At 36.7% G+C, this 20,891-nt stretch overlaps 7 protein-coding genes across 10 annotated transcripts; 3 read left to right on the top strand and 4 right to left on the bottom strand.

Moving 5' to 3' along the window:
* Positions 1-167: 167 nt before the first annotated feature.
* LOC149654053 (piRNA biogenesis protein EXD1) lies at positions 168-8,291 on the top strand. The gene is made up of 10 exons (XM_089845420.1): positions 168-590; positions 663-765; positions 844-974; positions 1,715-1,848; positions 1,919-2,005; positions 2,585-2,770; positions 3,389-3,535; positions 3,602-3,793; positions 7,165-7,486; positions 8,109-8,291. Exons 1-10 carry the CDS (start codon positions 467-469, stop codon positions 8,195-8,197), a joined length of 1,515 nt encoding a protein of 504 aa, XP_089701546.1. The 5' UTR covers positions 168-466; the 3' UTR covers positions 8,198-8,291.
* A 23-nt stretch (positions 8,292-8,314) lies between these two features.
* On the bottom strand, positions 8,315-9,293 carry Nxt1 (NTF2-related export protein 1). Its single transcript, XM_089845427.1, has 4 exons — positions 9,163-9,293; positions 9,015-9,104; positions 8,801-8,945; positions 8,315-8,505 (listed from the first exon to the last, which is right to left on the bottom strand). Exons 1-4 carry the CDS (start codon positions 9,163-9,165, stop codon positions 8,339-8,341), a joined length of 405 nt encoding a protein of 134 aa, XP_089701553.1. The 5' UTR covers positions 9,166-9,293; the 3' UTR covers positions 8,315-8,338.
* Positions 9,294-9,541: 248 nt separating this feature from the next.
* Positions 9,542-10,593, top strand: Roc1a (Regulator of cullins 1a). Its single transcript, XM_089845428.1, has 4 exons — positions 9,542-9,703; positions 9,867-10,016; positions 10,098-10,183; positions 10,446-10,593. The coding sequence occupies exons 1-4, from the start codon at positions 9,578-9,580 to the stop codon at positions 10,456-10,458; spliced, it is 375 nt and encodes a 124-aa protein (XP_089701554.1). The 5' UTR covers positions 9,542-9,577; the 3' UTR covers positions 10,459-10,593.
* A 758-nt stretch (positions 10,594-11,351) lies between these two features.
* LOC149654050 (uncharacterized) lies at positions 11,352-13,157 on the bottom strand. Its single transcript, XM_089845206.1, has one exon. It carries the CDS (start codon positions 13,155-13,157, stop codon positions 11,352-11,354), a length of 1,806 nt encoding a protein of 601 aa, XP_089701332.1.
* Positions 13,158-13,466: 309 nt separating this feature from the next.
* Positions 13,467-15,708, bottom strand: LOC149654049 (chitinase-3-like protein 1). 4 transcript variants are annotated; one of them, XM_089845416.1, is made up of 6 exons: positions 15,492-15,708; positions 15,214-15,424; positions 14,692-15,157; positions 14,131-14,622; positions 13,889-14,074; positions 13,467-13,813 (listed from the first exon to the last, which is right to left on the bottom strand). In XM_089845416.1, coding segments are annotated over exons 1-6 (1,638 nt in total). In that variant the 5' UTR covers positions 15,493-15,708; the 3' UTR covers positions 13,467-13,531. The 4 variants fall into 4 exon arrangements, with proteins under 4 accessions (XP_089701542.1, XP_089701544.1, XP_089701545.1 ...); XM_089845418.1 differs by having other exon boundaries at positions 15,214-15,408; XM_089845419.1 differs by having other exon boundaries at positions 15,214-15,408; positions 15,618-15,688.
* Positions 15,709-15,815: 107 nt separating this feature from the next.
* On the top strand, positions 15,816-17,669 carry RfC38 (replication factor C subunit RfC38). Its single transcript, XM_089845424.1, has 7 exons — positions 15,816-16,031; positions 16,141-16,346; positions 16,409-16,506; positions 16,571-16,752; positions 16,828-16,964; positions 17,041-17,139; positions 17,233-17,669. The coding sequence occupies exons 1-7, from the start codon at positions 15,942-15,944 to the stop codon at positions 17,489-17,491; spliced, it is 1,071 nt and encodes a 356-aa protein (XP_089701550.1). The 5' UTR covers positions 15,816-15,941; the 3' UTR covers positions 17,492-17,669.
* LOC149654047 (uncharacterized) lies at positions 17,572-20,889 on the bottom strand. Its single transcript, XM_089845422.1, has 7 exons — positions 20,632-20,889; positions 20,472-20,571; positions 19,773-20,409; positions 19,537-19,692; positions 19,213-19,296; positions 18,092-18,215; positions 17,572-18,020 (listed from the first exon to the last, which is right to left on the bottom strand). Exons 1-7 carry the CDS (start codon positions 20,654-20,656, stop codon positions 17,683-17,685), a joined length of 1,464 nt encoding a protein of 487 aa, XP_089701548.1. The 5' UTR covers positions 20,657-20,889; the 3' UTR covers positions 17,572-17,682.
* Between the last annotated feature and the right edge of the window lie 2 nt (positions 20,890-20,891).

Below are 20,891 nucleotides of genomic sequence, written 5' to 3'. Positions count from 1 at the left end.
CCCACTTTCGAATTAAAAAACTAGTCCAAGCAATTAATAAACTGGTGTTGGACCAGAGCCTCCAGAGGAAGTGGGCTATTTCCCAGACTGATCAGCAGACGACAAAAAGAGAAAAAGTAAACAACCAGGGCTCTACATAAGGATATTTTTTTTAGTAGTCAGCCTGACTAGTGAGCCCCCTATCCCAATTTTTTTTAGTAGTCACTGACTAGTGAGAGTGAGACCGTTGAGACGCGTGGTTTACGAATATTTGGGACATTTTTTTTACAAGTCAAGTTGACTAGTGAACCCCCAGATTTCGATTTATTTTAGTAGTCAAATACCTTAACTAGTGCCTTATGTAGAGCCCTGTAAACAACCCTGTGATTGTACACTAGTTTGTTTTGGTTTTTTCATGCCCGTTTACTGTATTTTAAATATAAGATAAATTAGTTCGAGTTTGCAAATTTAATTTAATTTAATTAATATGAACGGGAAGAATGATTCAAGTTTAATTGGGAGCAAAATTGTAATAAAAACGGATGATGGAGTGTATGAGGGTTTAGTAAGATCAGTAGTAGGGGAAATGTCCAAAGTTTCTTTGTACAATGGTAAGTTTTAGGGATTTGATCTTTAGGTCAAAAATTATGCCCAAAATAGGCCTAATATTCTTGACATAACAGTTAAAGTTTTACCGGAAGGCAAACCAATAGCGGGTCTTTTGATATTTTATGGAAGAGAAATAAGAAACTTTAAAATTTTAGAATCTAAACACAAGATTGAAAGGTAATTAATTAATTATAAATAATTAAGTAAAATGTTAATTAGTTACCCAAAATTAAAATTAATGCCTATAATCATTAGAGAAAAGATTAATCCCATTAAAAAGATAAAGTTACCACCTATTCCATTTGGGGAAATAGAAAATGCTGATGAAATGATGGAAATTAATGATCTAAAAAATCAGAAATTGTTCTTTAAAAAAGGAAATTTATGTAAGTTTAATTACAAACTCCCCTATTTTTCATTATGTTAATTCCCTTTTTTGAGTTAGCAAGCATGCAGTCGTGCTAACGGTCTCCTTGCAACAGTTAAGGCCAATTTCCCAAACCTCTCTCCCCAGCTTCTCACACGTATCTATCACTGCTATGTGCGGCCATTATTGGAGTTTGGAAGCCAATTATGGAACCCCTCTTTCCAAAGAGATATTGCCCTCCTTGATAGTGTCCAAGGTCGCGCTTCCAAGCTCTGTGCGTCCCTGCGTCATCTTCCTCGCGTTGCCAGATTATCTGCTTTGGGATGGACCCCCCTTTCGCTGCGGCGTACCTATCTAGACCTCGTCAGTCTCTATAGAGTTCTTAGTAAATCAAACCAGCGTTATTTCACCTCGGTTCCCCACTTCCATCAAACGCGCGGCAATAGTCGAAAGCTATTCCTTCCCCCTTCTCACAAAGGACCCCTGAGACACTCTTTCTTCCGTCGAACCATCCCTATTTGGAATTCCCTCCCGAATGACCTCGTCTCCCAGTCATCAATACTCCAATTTAAAACTGGAGTTAAAAAATTTTTAGGCATTTGAATTCTCACATTATCTAACTTATACTTATATTTGGAGCTGTAAGGCTATACAAGCCCTAGCTCGTCAACCTCGTTGGAGCAAAAAAAAAAAAAAAAAAAAAAAAAAAGAGTTGAATATTATTTAAGCCTAATTTATGCCTATTTCTGGGTATCTAAGGGATTGTCATGGGATTAAATGGAGAGGAAAGTTCAAATACCTTGGATTTAGAATTGGATAAACCCGCTTGCAATTTTAAATTACCTGACTCTTATGAGATTATCAATGCTATTGATGATGATTTTAAGAATGCTGTAAAGTTAATTAATCTTTTATAATTGAAAGATATTTAAAGTTAAACTTTAAAAAATACAAATTTTTTAGATTGATGTTATTAGTAACGAATCTGCAATTGGTGTTCATATTGAAGGAGCTAAGATGGGGCGTGAGGGAGAAGTTTGTTTATTAAATGTGAGGATGTGAGCCTTATTATTATTATTATTATTACAGGGAGCCCACCGGTCCTATAATTCCTATAAATTCCTATATTTTGGAACCAGTCCTATAATATCCTATAATTTCATAAAAGGTACTCCTATAATATCCTATATTTTTGACATAGTCCAAGTAATTTATATAGTTTAGCATTAAATTTATCAAAATTTAGCTGTTTTTTATCGATATGACATTTGAATAGACACCGAAATTGCTTCAAAGGCTCGCTTAGAATTTTATATATATTATATTATATTTTAATTAAGGTCTTCTGAATTTTCAAAGTAAAATCCAATTAGTTTTTTTATTTTTTTTTTTTTTTTTTGAGATTTTTCTACATAGTTTAAGCCCCAAAATTGTATTAAATATGAGCAATTTTAGTCCTATATTTTCCTATAAAAACACGTGATTTTTTTCTCCTATAAAATCCTATAATTCCGGGAAAAAATTCCTATTTTTCCCTATAAGGAATTTAATTTAAATTTCAGAGTGGGCTCCCTGTTATTATTATTATTTTAGAGTATTAATTAAAATAAAAATTGCATGATTTAATAGATTTCTACAAGAAACTGCATTTATTTATTTGACATCTACGAAATTGGTGAATTGGCCTTCACTTCTGGCTTAAAAAATATCTTGGAAGATGAATCTATAACCAAAATTTTCAACAATTGCCGTTTATTTAGTGATATTCTCTTTCATCATTATAAAATCACTCTAAAAAATATTTCTGACACTCAAGTAGGAATTGATATACCTTTTACCATAAGGACATCATCTCTCTAAGGGCCCAAGCGCATTGCATCTATTAGCAAAAACATCTAGTTCTGCTAGATGTGACGTAAATTTTGTATAGGGGCTCCTTCCGAATTTTTCTTGAAATTCGCGGGAGAGAAAAATAATTTTCAAAATCAGCCATGACGGTACCGATATCCTAAGCCAGTCGTAGTCTAGAGGCGAGCTCTGAGATAACGCTCCCAAGCGGTTGGAAATCAAACTAAAACAGGCGGGTAGGCGAGAGAGGAAGGACTGAGGGGGAAAAATTAGAAAGGGAATTTCCAGAACCCCCCAGCTCTCTCAGGCACAAGAGGTAAATTCGCGCTTAGTAAAAATCACGAAGAGCTGTCGTGAGAAATCTTTGAAGGAGGGGAAAATGTTCAATGCCGGGTTACTCTGCAGCGAATGCACTCGGTCTCTGTTTAGGCTATACAATTATTATACCACTTGAGATGAGACGGATGGCTGACCAAATCGGACATACATACATTTCAACCGTAACATAGAATCTTGGGCCCTTAGAGAGAGATAATGTCCTTATGCTTTTACTTACAGTTGTTAACCCTAAAAATGTTTTATTAGGTTCTTGACATCATTCAAAGAAGATACCATCACCCAAAACATAAATTACCTGAAAATGTTAGATCTTTATTCACCCTTTGTAGAGAATTATTGGATCTGGATGACGAGTCAATTACATTTAATCAAGATCACAATAATAGAATGCTGGTAATTTAATTGTTATCATTGCTAAGTTTAAATTAGTTGATTAGATTTAATAAACATATTATTTAGAATGATGTTATGTCATGGCAAATTCGTCCTTTGCCTCAAAATCACAGAGTTTGCGCTATCTCCAGAGTCGTCTATTTGATTCATTTGCAAAAGGCTTTAATGGCTAGACTTTTACTAGACGTTACTAAAGCCAATGAAATTTATTTAGGACTCGTTCGTGATGCTCATAATCCTCATTTAGCCATTGAAATGGTAACTTAATTTAATTAACGCAGTTTTACAGTTACAGGGTTCATACAAACCTGGAATAATCAGGGAAATAAATAGTTGACAAAAACCTCAGGGAAATTTATAATTTTTAGTAAAATTCAGGGAAATCAGGGAAATTTGCCAGGTCAAACAGGTCAGGGGCCGAGTAATTGAGCAAAATGTTCATAAACATACCCTCCATAGGAATAGCATTAGACTCAACTTTGGAGGCTCATAACTCTGGTTATATTAGAGATACGGGGATGTCCTTTGAGTATGTTATAGTCCTATTCATCCCCCATCCAACCATACTAAAAACTTACGGCTACGTCAAACAGGGACCGAGTAATTAAGCAAAGTGTTCATAAACATACCCTCCATAGGAATAGCATTAGACCCAACTTTGGAGGCACATAACTCTGGTTATATTAGAGATACGGGGATGTCCTTTGAGTATGTTCTAGTCCAATTTACCCCCCATCCAACCATACTAAAAACTTACGGCTACGTCAAACAGGGACCGAGTAATTAAGCAAAGTGTTCATAAACATACCCTCCATAGGAATAGCATTAGACCCAACTTTGGAGGCACATAACTCTGGTTATATTAGAGATACGGGGATGTCCTTTGAGTATGTTCTAGTCCAATTTACCCCCCATCCAACCATACTAAAAACTTACGGCTACGTCAAACAGGGACCGAGTAATTAAGCAAAGTGTTCATAAACATACCCTCCATAGGAATAGCATTAGACCCAACTTTGGAGGCACATAACTCTGGTTATATTAGAGATACGGGGATGTCCTTTGAGTATGTTATAGTCCAATTTATCCCCCATCCAACCATACTAAAAACTTAGAGCTACGACAAACAGGAGCCAAGTAATAAAGCAAAATGTTCATAAACATCCCCTCCATAGGAATAGCATTAGACCCAACTTTGGAGGCTCATAACTCTGGTTATATTAGAGATACGGGGATGTCCTTTGAGTATGTTATAGTCCTATTCATCCCCCATCCAACCATACTAAAAACTTACGGCTACGTCAAACAGGGACCGAGTAATTAAGCAAAGTGTTCGTAAACATACCCTCCATAGGAATAGCATTAGACCCAACTTTGGAGGCTCATAACTCTGGTTATATTAGAGATACGGGGATGTCCTTTGAGTATGTTATAGTCCAATTTACCCCCCATCCAACCATACTAAAAACTTACGGCTACGTCAAACAGGGACCGAGTAATTAAGCAAAGTGTTCATAAACATACCAACCTCCATAGGATTAACATTACACTATACTTTGGAGGCTCATAACTCTGGTTATATTAGAGATACAGGGATGTCCTTTGAGTATGTTATAGTCCTATTCATCCCCCATCCAACCATACTAAAAACTTACGGCTACGTCAAACAGGGACCGAGTAATTAAGCAAAGTGTTCATAAACATACCCTCCATAGGAATAGCATTAGACCCAACTTTGGAGGCACATAACTCTGGTTATATTAGAGATACGGGGATGTCCTTTGAGTATGTTATAGTCCAATTTATCCCCCATCCAACCATACTAAAAACTTAGAGCTACGACAAACAGGAGCCAAGTAATAAAGCAAAATGTTCATAAACATCCCCTCCATAGGAATAGCATTAGACCCAACTTTGGAGGCTCATAACTCTGGTTATATTAGAGATACGGGGATGTCCTTTGAGTATGTTATAGTCCTATTCATCCCCCATCCAACCATACTAAAAACTTACGGCTACGTCAAACAGGGACCGAGTAATTAAGCAAAGTGTTCGTAAACATACCCTCCATAGGAATAGCATTAGACCCAACTTTGGAGGCTCATAACTCTGGTTATATTAGAGATACGGGGATGTCCTTTGAGTATGTTATAGTCCAACTTACCCCCCATCCAACCATACTAAAAACTTACGGCTACGTCAAACAGGGACCGAGTAATTAAGCAAAGTGTTCATAAACATACCAACCTCCATAGGATTAACATTACACTATACTTTGGAGGCTCATAACTCTGGTTATATTAGAGATACAGGGATGTCCTTTGAGTATGTTATAGTCCTATTCATCCCCCATCCAACCATACTAAAAACTTACGGCTACGTCAAACAGGGACCGAGTAATTAAGCAAAGTGTTCATAAACATACCCTCCATAGGAATAGCATTAGACCCAACTTTGGAGGCACATAACTCTGGTTATATTAGAGATACGGGGATGTCCTTTGAGTATGTTATAGTCCAATTTATCCCCCATCCAACCATACTAAAAACTTAGAGCTACGACAAACAGGGGCCAAGCAATTAAGCAAAATGTTCATAAACATCCCCTCCATAGGAATAGCATTAGACCCAACTTTGGAGGCTCATAACTCTGGTTATATTAGAGATACGGGGATGTCCTTTGAGTATGTTATAGTCCTATTCATCCCCCATCCAACCATACTAAAAACTTACGGCTACGTCAAACAGGGACCGAGTAATTAAGCAAAGTGTTCATAAACATACCCTCCATAGGAATAGCATTAGACCCAACTTTGGAGGCTCATAACTCTGGTTATATTAGAGATACGGGGATGTCCTTTGAGTATGTTATAGTCCAATTTACCCCCCATCCAACCATACTAAAAACTTACGGCTACGTCAAACAGGGACCGAGTAATTAAGCAAAGTGTTCATAAACATACCAACCTCCATAGGATTAACATTACACTATACTTTGGAGGCTCATAACTCTGGTTATATTAGAGATACAGGGATGTCCTTTGAGTATGTTATAGTCCTATTCATCCCCCATCCAACCATACTAAAAACTTACGGCTACGTCAAACAGGGACCGAGTATTTAAGCAAAATGTTCATAAACATCCCCTCCGTAGGGTTAACATTACACTATACTTTGGAGGCTCATAACTCTGGTTATGTTAGAGATACGGGGATGTCCTTTGAGTATGTTATAGGCCAATTTATCCCCCATCCAACCATACTAGAAACTTACGGCTACGTCAAACAGGGGCCGAGTAATTAAGCAAAATGTCCGTAAACATACTCTCCATAGGATTAACATTACACTATACTTTGGAGGCTCATAACTGTGGTTATATTAGAGATACAGGGATGTCCTTTGATTATGTTATAGTCATATTTGCCCCCCTGCCCTCCTTCGTTAACATTTGCTCCATATGATACTCCATATACGGGAAAAACCTGGAAGATTCAGGGAAGTATATGGGGAAAAACCTCCCATAAATCTCAGGGAAATTTGTTTCCTTCCAAAAGTTGTATGAACCCTGTTCTGTTTTATTTAACCTAAATACTTTAAATTTAAACCCGCTTCTTTTCTTCTTCAAAAAAGGCCAATTACTCAATTGTACCTCAAGTTATTGGTAATATCTTTGGAGAAGAATTGCAATTCAAGGACCAATGCTTCAAACCAATTAACCCTACTAATGACATTGGCATCTTCGATAAAATGGATCTCTATAAGGATGTTATGAGCAGCGATAAAGCCATTGATCTTTGCATGAAACAGATAAATATCTCTGATTTTAAAGAAGGAAGTTCTGATGATGAAGGTGAACACGACAAGATGAAAAACTTGAAACTTCTTAATGGATTAAGAAGACAGAATCATTCCGAAACTCGTGCCAAAGAAAATTGTGATAAGAATGGAGCTGGTAATAATTTTATCTATTTTTTCTTAAATCAGGGTTCATTTCATACAAACCTGGGCTGCGTTCAGCAGAGCTCACCAAGGAAGACAGCGGATTTTGGGAAACTTTTACCGGTGAGCTCTGTCGTCATAATGACGTCATAGCTTGCTGAACGCTTTTTCTAAGTCATCGGTGTTTTAAAAATGACGGTAGCGCAATAAAGCCTTCAAAGTACCAAGGCTTAACAAAACTTGTATGAAAACCTATTTATAGAGATAAATAAGAACAATTTAATGATTAAAATTAGAAAGACTTAACGTATCTATTGAAATTCTCGCGTGATCAGCTAGTTTCACGGCAATTAAATAGGTAGTCCCACCAGAATCTGCAAGAGCTATTTGTAATAATTCCTCCATGTTTTTTCGCAAAGCTAAGAACTACGCGTTTTACGTCACGCGATCCAAAAAACCGACTATTTTCTTTGGTGACCGCGCTGGCTCAGCGCTGAGCAGCGTGACGTCAAAGTCCAAAAACAAAATCCGTTCAGTAGGACACAGCTAAAAGCGCTGACTCTGCTGAACGCGGCACTGGAAATAATTTTATTTTACAGGGGCTGGTGCTAATTTCATTAAATTAAATGTTGTAGGTTTCAAATCTTCAACTGTTTCCAAGAAAAATCATATTATAAAAGAAATAAATCTCATTCCTGCCGGAATGGAAAGTAATCCTTATTAAAAAGATTTAATTTGTTAGAAATTAAGGAATTGTATTTATAAAGCATTTTTTTGTAAACTCTCTTGAGAATTGAATTAAAGTGAATTTGAAATAATTTTTGGTATTGAATTGATTGAATAATGGTTTCAAGTACAAAATATTTTATTTGACGGGTTCATGAAATCTCATACAATCACTAACAATTTTCCATACCGTGCCTTCAGCAGTTAATACAAAGTTTTCGGTAAAAAATGTATTTGATTTTCCCTTAAGGTTCATGGAGCCACTAACTGTGACCATTATTGTTGTTTGTCCTAGAACAAAGCTGTCTAAAAAAAACAGTATTAATAATTAATTATCAAACTAATAAAGTAATTAGCCTTATTCCTGATCAGCGCCATCTACCCATAGCGGTGACTTTGAGAACTACTGTAAGCGCAAGCCAATCAGATGTCGATAAAATCTGGTGACGTCATTTTTGGTAAGACCCGAGAGTGTTAGTCAGTGACGTCACCAGATTTTAGCGACATCTGATTGGCTTGCCGCTTACAGTAGTTCTCAAAGTCGCCGCTATGGGTAGGTGGCGCTGATCAGGAATAAGGCTAATTGCCATTATTTAAGTACTTAGAACAGGTTGGGAGTCTATGGAATGTAAAGTGACATCCCCAGTTGGAAGAGATTCGTAGAATTTGGCTATTTGTTCCTTTCCTTGGTAACTAGCGCCATTCCAAATTAGACTGCCATTTGTTAGATATAAATTCGCGAGAAGCTGCGAGTTTTAATTAAAATGAATCGTTTAATTGAAAAATACGCCAATAATACCTATGATAATACTTACATGCCTGCTCTTGTCAAAGGTTTCATAAAATAGTTTAGCAAATTTTTCGCTGGCTGAGCAAGACAAGTCTATGGCTTGTTTTTTCTCGTCCTAAGTTTTAAAACATTTAATTTATAGTTAATTTAATTTTATTATAATTACACCTTACCATTTATAAAAACTTTTAATTTAAATTTTAAACTAAATTACGCAATATATGCTACACTGAAATTCGTCTGCTTGTACTCATGTACTCCTTTCGTTCGGAGTGGTTCACCAAAGAATCCGGTTCTGAAGAACTTCAGTCATACTTCGGTGATTTTGGTACTTTGACCAGAACGGCCGAGCATTTTGAAGCAAAGAATATAAACTAAAGGAATGGAAGTTTGATTCTGTTTTCTTCCTCGATATATGTGCCTTGAACCTTGTTTCCACTATTGGCCAAAAGCTGAGACTCGCGGGTCAATGACTTTCAGTTCCCATTCCTTATTTTTATGCTCTTTGCTAGCCTAGATAATATATAATTTTGATTTTTACTGCTTAGTGCTTACTTCCAGTTCTCTTTAAATTTCGGAACAAAGAAGATGGCCTCCGCTGCTGCTGGTGGGGCCGCTATGGATGTTGATGATGATGTTGATAGTGAACAAATAGATTTACCAACATCTACAAGTACTTCGAGAGGGGATAAGAAACGTTTCGAAGTTAAGAAGGTAATTACATCAAAATATTACACTCAAAAAGCGTTATTGTGACTTCATACACTAAGCCTTGGTTACGTTATGTCCATCTTTCCACCATGACATAGATGACAAGACATCTTTTGTCAAATGATTCAGCCATGAATGCTAAATTTAAATTTTAATATTATTTCAGTGGAACGCCGTAGCTTTATGGGCATGGGACATCGTAGTGGATAACTGCGCCATTTGCCGTAACCATATTATGGATCTGTGTATTGAATGCCAGGCTAATCAGGCTTCATCAACTAGTGAAGAATGTACTGTTGCTTGGGGTGTTTGTAATGTTAGTATTTGATCTTATTCTTAATTGATAATTAGTTTAGTGGGTTATAAATAAAGCTAATTAAATTATTTTATATTATAGCACGCTTTCCATTTTCACTGTATCTCAAGGTGGCTCAAAACCCGTCAAGTTTGTCCATTAGATAATCGTGAATGGGAGTTTCAAAAGTAAGTGATGTTTTTTTGACTAAGGTCTTGAAATTTAAACCACAAACTATTTGGGTAATCAAGGGTAACTAAGATTTAAGGGTTAGTTAGGCTTCTAAATAATAAAAAAATTAAAAGCCCAGGTAAGTTAATAAAGTTGAAAGATCATTTAGTTTGTTAGCAGTACTAAGGCTAGTTAATTAGTTATTTTAAAAGTGTGTGTTAGGAGATTTGAAAATTTCAAACACAAACCATTCTAAGGATATGGTACTATGTTTTGCAGGTATGGACATTAACCTGGATATTTTTTCTTTAATATGTTTGTTCACAATTACTCTTGTATAAAAAAAAAATTAAAATAAGACACTTTGGTTTGAGTTTTAATGTAGCTTTTTTATTCAAATTAAATGAACTGATATCTAATATTCAAACATTGTTTGGTTTGCTGTGTTATTTTAAGTTGTTTAAAATGTGGTTTGCCAAATCCCAATGAATTATACCTGAAGTAAAGCAATTGAAGTACACAAGGTTAGTTTTACTAGAAGTTAATCAATTGAAGTACATAAGGTTATTTTTCGCCAGAAGTAAATCTATTGCAGTACATAAAGTTATTTTTTACCAGAAGTTAATCAATTGAAGTACATAAGGTTATTTTTCGCCAGAAGTGAATCTATTGAAGTACATAAGGTTATTTTTTTGCCAGAAGTTAATTGAAGTACATAAAGTTATTTTTCGCCAGAAGTAAATCTATTGAAGTACATAAGGTTATTTTTTACCAGAAGTAAATCTATTGAAGTATATAAGGTATTTTTCGCCAGAAGTAAATCTATTGAAGTACATAAGGTTAGTTTTAAACAGAAGTAAATCTTCTGAAGTACATAAAGTTAGTTTTAAACAGAAGTAAATCAATTGAAGTAAGGCTAGTTTTTACCAGAAGTAAATCAATTGAAATAAGGTTACTTTTCGTCAGAAGTAAGTCAATTGACGTAAGGTAACTTTTCGTCGGAAGTCAATCAATTGAAGTAAGGTTAGTTTTCGTTAGAAGTAAGTCAATTGAAGTAAGGTTAACTTTCGTCAGAAGTAAATCACCCGAAGTAATTTTATTTTTCGTCAGAAGTAATTCAATTGAAGTAAGGTTGGTTAAATTATCAGAGCTTTCTATTGGTAGTAATGATGTGGCCTGTCGGTACTATGGGCCAGCCCTTGGACCATCTTGTTTAAACAATACATTGGGTACTTTTTCATACAAATAATCTCTTTCAAGTGTTTCTAACTTCATTTTGATGAAACACTTCAGACTTGCTTGTGGGTTATTTAACCATTCATTTAGTACACCATAGTTAGGGGCGTCTTTATCCAAAATGTTGCTAAGCCTTGCCAAGATTTTCCTTATGATGTTCCACCCCTTATCATTATAGTGTAGTTCCAATGCCCTTATGAAACGATGGAGGTGGCATTGAATTAGGGTATGAAAAGCAACCTCATTAACGCAATCCAGGCTGTAGGCTTCAGCACCAACTCCTTTATAAAGAGTTTCCATTCGCAGCCCAGTTGTTTTTTCAAGCGTATCTTGATGGCACTTGAAACCTCCAAAATCTCTCGCGATAAATCCATTTATTTCCTTGGTATTTCTATCTATTCTAAGCAACATATTTTGGGCGTGAGATTCAAACGCGAAAGCGTGTTGGACTAGAGGCGGTATTAAAACTTCCAGGATGACTTCAGCGTATGACTGAAACCATTTGATCTTCTGAACTTCGTCGTTCAATTGAAATACCTCGCAAACTCTAGGGCGTCCTTGCGTACTCAATTCTGTCAGTGCCATGCAAGGAATAACGATTTCATCCGGTCCTTCGCTTAGTGACTCGACACTTTCTCTGAAAAGAACCGCCATATGTTTGGCAATGTTGATACTTGTGTGGTTTGAAAAGACGCTGCAAATTTCCTTTGCCACGATCAACCGCGTGTTGTCTTTTATAACCGCCTTCAAAACAGGCGCCAAACCAGGTCCTATGAAGGCTGTCATTGGGGTAATGGTGCGCATGCTAGACGTGGTGACTAAACCCAAAGGCAATTTCAAACTCATTTTGGGAAGTTCATCGAGGTTTAGGGTTCGAAGTGACGCTTGGCCTTTAGTTCGCGCCGTGAAATTTAGCAGCGTGATATCCTCTCGGAAATGTAGAAACAAATTCGGTAATTGAAGATGGTGTACCGGAAGTATGACGTAGTTACTGTCCGTGGGCAATTTACTTGCCTTAATAGAAAGCTTATTCAAGTATTGACTGATGGTATGTTCGTACGGACCTCTGATTGTCAAGGAACTTCGTTTAACAGCCACAAAGTTTAAAGTTACATCAAAAACGTTGTTTTCTGGGGGGATATGCGCCATAGGTGTTTTGGCGTAACGTGCCCGGTGCATTGGGTGCGTGGCATGCCCTTCGATTAAGCTTTGTTCCCACTCGATTATGGTAGATTGGAATGTTGGATCCTTGGGTGGAAATCGATACAGGTGGGTCTGGCATTGGATAGAATTAGCTATCTCGTCGTAAAAAGCTTCGGTTTTGCTGGAGTCGAAGTTATTCCATTGAAATACACGACGAACCACCGAAATTGGGTCAAGTACTTGGATTAGAACGCCATTGCTGCTCTCGAGTATTGTGGGTCCGCATTCCTCTGGGTCTAATAGAGTAACAAGTCCTAGTTCGTCGTCAATATATGGAGTTTGAAGAAGGTTCATGTAGTACACGAAGTCCTTAGTTACGCCGTTTCCAAGAGGTTCCAAAGTAACCATCAGTGGCTTACCCTTGTCATTTAAGTAAAAGAGCGTGGCCTTGAAGAATTTCTCGTTAACAAGACACGAAATTAATCTTTTCATGGATGCATATTGAGCCTTTCTGAATGGTATATCAAAGTCCTCTTGATTGATGGTTTTAAGTGACGAAAAGTAGTATTGATCTTTGTCAGAACATACTCCGTGAGCAGTTTTCAACTCCATAATGACAATGGTGAATAAGTATTAAGAACGGCTATTTAAGTTAAGTTTTATCAACGAAGTTTTTGATAGTAATGACCTGTTTATATAGAATGAACTTTTATGATTTTTTTATCTTATCAGTTAGATTTACCAAGTGTCAACTATAGACTCTTGATTTTACGACTGAACAACAATTTTATCAAAATATGTAAATAACCAATTATATTAAAAAGATGAACTCATACAATAGACTTGTTTTTACGACAATACAACTTATGTTTACCGAAATATGTAAATAACTAATTATCATATTAAAAAGAGGCAAATATGGAATATAGTTTTATTTTATTATTCACAATTACATAGAAATCGGTACATTCAATTGTCAAAGTAGGCTATTCGCAACCCATTTCATTTGGCGCGGGAAAACCCCTTAATTCCTTCGCTAATGTCTTCAGTAACGGATTGGTTTCCTTACAGCATTCGCCTCTGAAGTCATCCAGATCTAAAGACCAAACCATAGCCCCGCCTAAACCTAATTTCTTGATGAATTTGGCTTTATTGGTCACAGCTGGGATATCGTCGTAACCAACCCATTGATTTCCTTTGTAGGCGTAAGGTCCCGCGAACTCATCGACCTCCTTTGTCCAGCCACCTCTTTTCACATACCGGCAGATCTAAATGAATTTTAACCAGTACTGGTACTAGTTAGTTGCCAGTACTATATTCTATAATATATTCAGATTTCATACCTCGTAAAAAGCTAGGAAACCACCGGCACCAGTATCTCTACCCGCTTCCCCTGGCCCATTAGTTAGCGCGTTAATTCCATGGTTATTGGCGTCAGCTAGCGTGAATGATCGACCATACAATGGTACCCCAACTATAAGTTTCTTAGGGTCGGCTCCTTTGTGCAGCCAATAGTTGATGGAATAGTTCTTTAACGGGTTGTTTATTAGATAGGGAATGTATTGTAATTACAAATATTACTTACGACGTTGAATTCTGGGATGAAATCACCCGGTCTGTAGTACATAGGGGCATTAGTGCCAGTCTGTTTGTCCCAAGAGCCGTGTAAGTCGTAACTCATAACGTTGATCAAGTCCAAGTACTTGCTAACCAATGGGACATCGTAGGCAGTATCGATGGTTGCTTTTCCAGCGGACACGGCTGCTGTTAGAAGCAACCGAGGCGTTTGAGCGTCGAAAGCCGTACGAAGTTCTTCAAGAAGCAAGACATAGTTTTCTTTGTCCGTATGCCTTGAGTGATCGCAGTCACCTTGCCAACATCCTGGGTATTCCCAGTCCAAATCCAAGCCGTCAAACCCAAACTTATTGACGATCTCGATCGCCGCCGTCACAAATCGACGTCTGTGTGAAGGATCTGTGACTAAACGTGAGTACTTGTCCCCCGCACTATCGTTCCATCCACCCAAGGACAGCAATATCTTCAATAGAGGATTCTTGGACTTCAATTTAATGACGCGCTTTGGGAAAATTAATAATGGTTAATATACACCTGGCAAGTTGCAATGTAACTTAAATTGAACACATACTTCATAGAAGTGGTTGTCTAAATCTGCCCAAGAATCGTAGATTTTGGGTACCAAATTCTCATAATCTAAGGTGGCAAACCCGTAGTTGATGTGGGTGCAAAGGTACGGGTCTACGTTTTCAGGTAGGAACTTTCCCGGACCTTGACGATACCATGCCCAATTTGTGAAGTAGCAAACCATGACATATTCCTCAGTGTGATTTGTATCTGGGGTGAATGGAGAGAATGTATATGGGGATTCGGTTGTTGATTTTGTGGGCTCCGTCCATCCTCCGGTATATTGCGTCACGTCTGTGCTTCTTGTTGGAGAACTCTTAGTTGTGTCCGTAGGATTGGGACTGGTGTTTTCTGTCACGTCAGTGCTTTGGGTTGGATTAGCTTCCGTCGGATTAGGGCTAGGTGGAGTTGGTTCAACCGAACTGTTTGAACTTCCCCTACAGTCGTCAGCGTACTTCGGCCAATCACACCTAACAAAAGCTCATAAGTATTTGAACGGAGCTTCTTTTTAAGTTAATGAATTTACCCATTTATTCGGGAATTCCACAAAGTTCCTTGTGCACATTGGAATCTGAATGCCGTTCCTTCTGAACATATGTAAAAGACGGAGCAGTCCGACCGAGAAGGAATAAAACCTGTCCTCCCATATCTCACATCACAGTTAACATCATCTATAGTGTCCTCGAGCGGAATTGTTAGTAGGCACATCCCATCGATGTAGCTAACCAAAGAAATCACTAAAGAAATTATCATCAAATGCATGGTTCTTTGAAGGCAATATCTAATATCAAAAGACGATTGTACTTATATAGTAGGTTGTGTTTATGTGTTATTTCTTAATTGTTTAATGTTTTGTTTCGTTAATTATTTTCGGTGTATTGCTTCCTGATAGAATTATCGAAGTAAACATTTACAGGTGCAGATGTTTACCAAAATACACTAAGTGTCAATGTACTTGTCTAACTAATTAGTGAACGACTAATCATAATTGCCTAAACTTTTACAATAGGGAATTGGCACACTATTTTATCTTTTCATAGACTCTCAAATAGTTAAAGGCAGAAAGCTGTCGCTTCCATATTTTCTTATAAAGTTTATTTTCAGCCTTCTTTGTTGCATCGTCTGCTATAAAAATAGAATTCCCGCCTTTTTCATAATAATTTCGGAATTTCAAACAGTGCTGAAGACGCTGGATAGTTCGACTCTAAAGATTTTTTTAAATTTCTGATAATTAATTAGAAGTTAATTTTAAAAATGGGTAGTTTATGGGTAGATAAATACAGGCCAAACACTTTAGGAAAGTTGGACTATCACAAAAATCAAGCGTCACAACTTAAAAAACTTGTAAGTATGAAACCTAAATGAAGCATTCTTTTGTCCTTCATTCTAAATGAATTTGGGAGAAAGTTTTAAGCATTAGTTATGGAAATAAGTTTAAATAAAATTAATTTAGGTTCAAGGGGGTGACTTTCCACATTTTTTGGTTTATGGACCATCGGGGGCTGGTAAAAAAACAAGAATAATGTGTGTATTAAGGGAGTTATATGGGCCAGGTGTAGAGAAACTTAGAATTGAACATCACAATTTTGTCACACCATCCAATCGCAAAATTGAAATAGTCGCAATTGCTAGCAATTACCACATTGAAGTTAACCCAAGGTAAAGCATTCCTAATCCCATGCAGTGACACAAAATGGCAATTAAAAGATACATTATTGCAGTGATGTGGGAATTTATGACAGAGTAGTCATACAAGATGTTTTAAAAACTGTAGCTCAGACCCAACAGTTGGATTCTAATTCGCAAAGAGAGTTTAAGGGTAATTTAGCTTTGATTTAACATAAAAGGTGGGAGGTGTGCTAAATTTCTGCCCTTATAATTAGTGGTAGTTTTGATGGAAGTTGATAAACTAACTAAAGATGCCCAACACGCTTTACGTCGTACTATGGAAAAATATTCAGCAACTTGTCGCCTTATTTTATGCTGCAATTCCTCCAGTAAAGTTATACCGGCAATTAGAAGTCGTTGTTTATCAATTAGAGTTGCAGCACCCAATAATTTTGAGGTAGATTGTGTAAATTACACTCTACTTAATTAAAAAAATGTCTTAACTCCCAATTTATACAAAATCACTAAATAGATTGCGACAATTTTACAAAATATATGCAAAAAAGAGAATCTTTTAATCCCCCCTGAACTTGCAACTAGAATTGCAGAGGCTAGCAAACGCAATTTACGTAGAGCTATTTTGATGTGTGAAGCGTGCAAAGTTCAAAGGTCAGGAGTGGTTTTTTTAGTCTTTCATTCCAAATTAACCTTTTGAATATTAATTAATTAGACTTAATTTTTTAAGGTACCCCTTTGTACCCAATCAAGAAATTGCCATCCCTGATTGGGAACTATTCTTAACTGAAACCGCAAGAATGATTGTTCAAGAACAAAGTCCAAAAAGGTTAAATTTAGGCCCATTTTTCAAACTTCCCTTCCCAAAACTAAACTTTGATCAAAAGTCAAAATATAACATTTTTCCATTAATTTTTTAAAGACTTTTTGAAGTCAGAGGACGTCTCTATGAACTTCTATCTCATTTAATCCCTTGTGACGTAATATTCAAGGGTTTATTGAATGAAATGGTCACAAATTGTGATGGGGAATTAAAAAGCAAGATTACCCAAATTGCTGCTGAATATGAACATAAGTTGCAATTAGGTAGTAAAGCCATTTTCCATTTGGAAGCATTTGTTGCTAAATTTATGGCAATTTATAAAGCATTCTTAGAAGAAGCTATGGCGGGTGTTTTCTAAAATTAATAATTAATAATTAATAACAAGGACTACAAATTTGATGACGTTTTTATTTGGTTTTTTCTCTCAAACAAAAGAAATTAAAGAATTCATGTTTATTCAATTATTTTTTGTACATTTTGAGTTATTAATTAAGCTAATTAATGATTTGACAAATAAACTGTGTTATATAATGACATAGTCTTTCGTAATTATTGTACCATCATTACATTACTAACTTTACGTAACTTTACGTTAAAGGAATCAGTGAATGGTAACAATTCCAAAGTCTGATTTTCGATGTTAAAATCATATTCATATTCGTAGTTATTAACATAATCATCTCCTATTTTGAAATTAACTATGGGATTAACATTAGGCAAAATTATATCCAAGTAGCGAGGAATTGCTATTTCACGAGGGTTTTTAAGTTCAAGGGGGTCATTTGTGTGGGGGTTAAGTTCAGGGTTTGATGAAGATGAATGTAACGATGAATTTGAATTTGGGATTCGAAGATTATTAACTTTAAGAGATGAAAGCAATTCTTCATCTAAAACGATCATTAAAAATTATTAGTTTTAACTAAGTGAAAAAAAAATGTTTAGAGGTAATTATATTTGCCTATTGTTTCTTCAAAACCTGATTCAGAAGCCATTTTGAAGTACTTTTCAGCTAATTCTGGGTTAACAGAAACGCCTAAACCATTTTTATAACAATAGGCAAGATAATACTGAGCTTCAGGATCCTGAAATTCAAAATAATTTAATTTAATCTTCATTAATTACATCCGGAAAGTTTTAATCATGGATAAAGAATTCGCGTAAGGAAATTTGTTTTCACATTATAGGATAGGCAACTCCCTATCTCTGACTGTAGCTTATAGAGTAATGTCAGTTCTACTGTGCAAACGTCATACCATAGAGCAGTGTCGGTAGAGGGGGGAGTAGACTGTGTATCCCTCCCTCTAGGCGCGCTTTTGTAAGAGGTGATACTGTACGCGCCTGGTAGGGGGGAGTAGACTGTGTATCCCTCCCTCTAGGCGCGCTTTTGTAAGAGGTGATACTGTACGCGCCTGGTAGGGGGGATGACACTGAGCTAAGAGATAGAATAGAGTAATGTCAGTTCTACGTATGCAAACGTCATACCCTTCTATCTCTTAGCTAAGTGTCATCCCCTCTACCAGGCGCGTACAGTATCCCCTCTTACAAAATCGCGCCTAGAGGGAGGGATACAGTCTACTCCCCTCTCTACTGACACTATACTCTATTCCAAATATATTCTGTTCCAGCTTCGGTTGTCAGCAAGCGCAAAGCTTGATCTCTATGTAAAGTAGCTTTGTGTATGCTGACAACCGAAGTTGGAACCAAGTATATATGAATAGGCTACCGTCAGCAGGGCCGGAAATAAGCACAGGACACTGGACATTGTCCAATAAAATATTAAAATGTCCCATAATTATTTTAAAAACTAAGGGGGTCACTGGACATTTTGACCAAGTTTTGATAGCTTGACTATGAAGATGCGACACTATTTATGCACACGCCAGTGGACAATGTACAATAAATTTTCCAGTCAAATAGGGGGTCGCTGGACACGTGTCCTATAAGAAATTTTTCTTATTTCCGGCCCTGACCGTCAGAGATGGGGAGTTGCCTATCCTATAGCGTGAAAACAAATTTGTAATTTCCCTACGCGAATTTGAATCTTTATACATGGTTTTAATTATAATAATAATAAATGACCTTTGAACTTGCATCTAACAAAAGGGGGAAAGCCAAATTCCATTGGCTTTGTTCAAAATAATGAATTCCCATATGAGTTATGGCCTATATATGATACATTAATTTATCATATATAATTGTAAATGCACTTAATTAAAGGGGCTGGCCGGAGCTGTTGGGGTGAAAGGGGGGGGGGTCAAACTGTTGGTTAGCATATTGCTTACCCGCCCACCGCGACGGTGGCGCCATTCCTTATGGCCAAAGAGCTTTGTGTTTTCCCCCTGAACTAAGGGCGGTCTTCCCCCCCCCAACAGCGCTGGTGAGCCCCTTTAAAACTCAATTTACCTCAGGGACATTAAGTTTAGCAGCTTTATCAATTAATTTTAAACCTTTCTCATAATCTTGAGGTAGATTACCTCGTCCCTCTAAATAATAAACCCCCAAATTATACAGTGCCATTGGATGATCTGCATTGGAAGCCATTTGAAAATGGTGTGCTGCCTTTGAACATAAAATAACCCTTATTAATATTTGGAAATCTTTTAATTAAATTTAACACGAATTTTAATAAAATTAATCACTTTTTCTAAATCAATCTCAGTTCCTCTTCCAGTTTCGTAACAAACCCCCAAATTAAAATGAGATTTAGCATTCCCTAATCTACCACCTTCTTGAAAATGTGTCAACCCTTTTCTACTGTCCAAATCTATCGCTTCTAAACCAGCTATCGTTTCTAACTGCCCAAAATACTCTTGGGAAATTAATTCTAACTCTTTCCTCGTTGCTTCTAAGCTTTCTAGAACCCTTTGTTGTTTGATTTGAACCGGATCAGTTTCATTGTTGCAGTTATCGGAGGTTGTTTGGGGTGTTGTTCTTTGGGAATCTGGAATTGCTAATTTAGGGGCAATGTTTTTTGATTTCCCAGGGAGGGCCGAAACTAAACCCCATAATAATCCCCTGACTTTCTTGCATAGAAATGGTTGGGGACATTTTGAGCCTCTTTCAACTGGTTTTACTCTATTGCCATTACATAAACGGAAATTTAAACCCAAAGCTAATGCAGTTCCCACCCAACCCACAGTTTCAAGTAAAGAACATTCGTGGTGTGGATAATATTCTCTTTGTTCATCGCATGTCCTTTTGCGATGACCTTGTTTGCCCCCCTCCCCCTCCCCATGTTCTTGGTCAGAGCTCTTGAACACATATTGAATGCATTCACTAAAAGTTAAAAGGTGTCAGATGAATTTTTTTGTCTTAATTATGTTGTTTGTTAATTATACTTTGCTGGAGGTTTAGTTAGATCTCCGAATTTGTTTTTAGTGTTTCTTGCGATTGTTTTTTTGTCATTTAGTTGAGTTGTTCGCAGTAATGAAGAAACAACTATAAATGTGAAAATATTTTAGTGTTCAGTCGGAATTTTCTTTTTAATTCTTTTCTGACCTCTGTAACGGAGGTAGCTCCACATTATGATTTTTTTTATAATTTAGATGTTATTAATATTTTCTTAAAATTATTGGTTCAACTTTTACATTTTTTAATTAGTTAAAAACAACGTTGGTAGGTTATGCCCTTGATTGAGCCTACCAAGGCCCAACTGCAAATTTTTGAACCAAGAATGCACAGTTGCGCATTCTCGTCTTTGTGTCTGCGAATCTTAGTGTATTGTGCAGTTCGGTGCAATAATAAATCTTCGCATGGAA

This window comes from Phalangium opilio, unplaced genomic scaffold, assembly GCF_054372755.1.
Source record: "Phalangium opilio isolate 3A_F unplaced genomic scaffold, DU_Popi_V2 ptg000079l_1, whole genome shotgun sequence".
Taxonomy (NCBI): Eukaryota; Metazoa; Arthropoda; class Arachnida; order Opiliones; family Phalangiidae; genus Phalangium; species Phalangium opilio.
The sequence above is the reverse complement of the archived record's forward strand: the minus strand, read 5'-3'. Positions and strand labels throughout refer to the sequence as shown.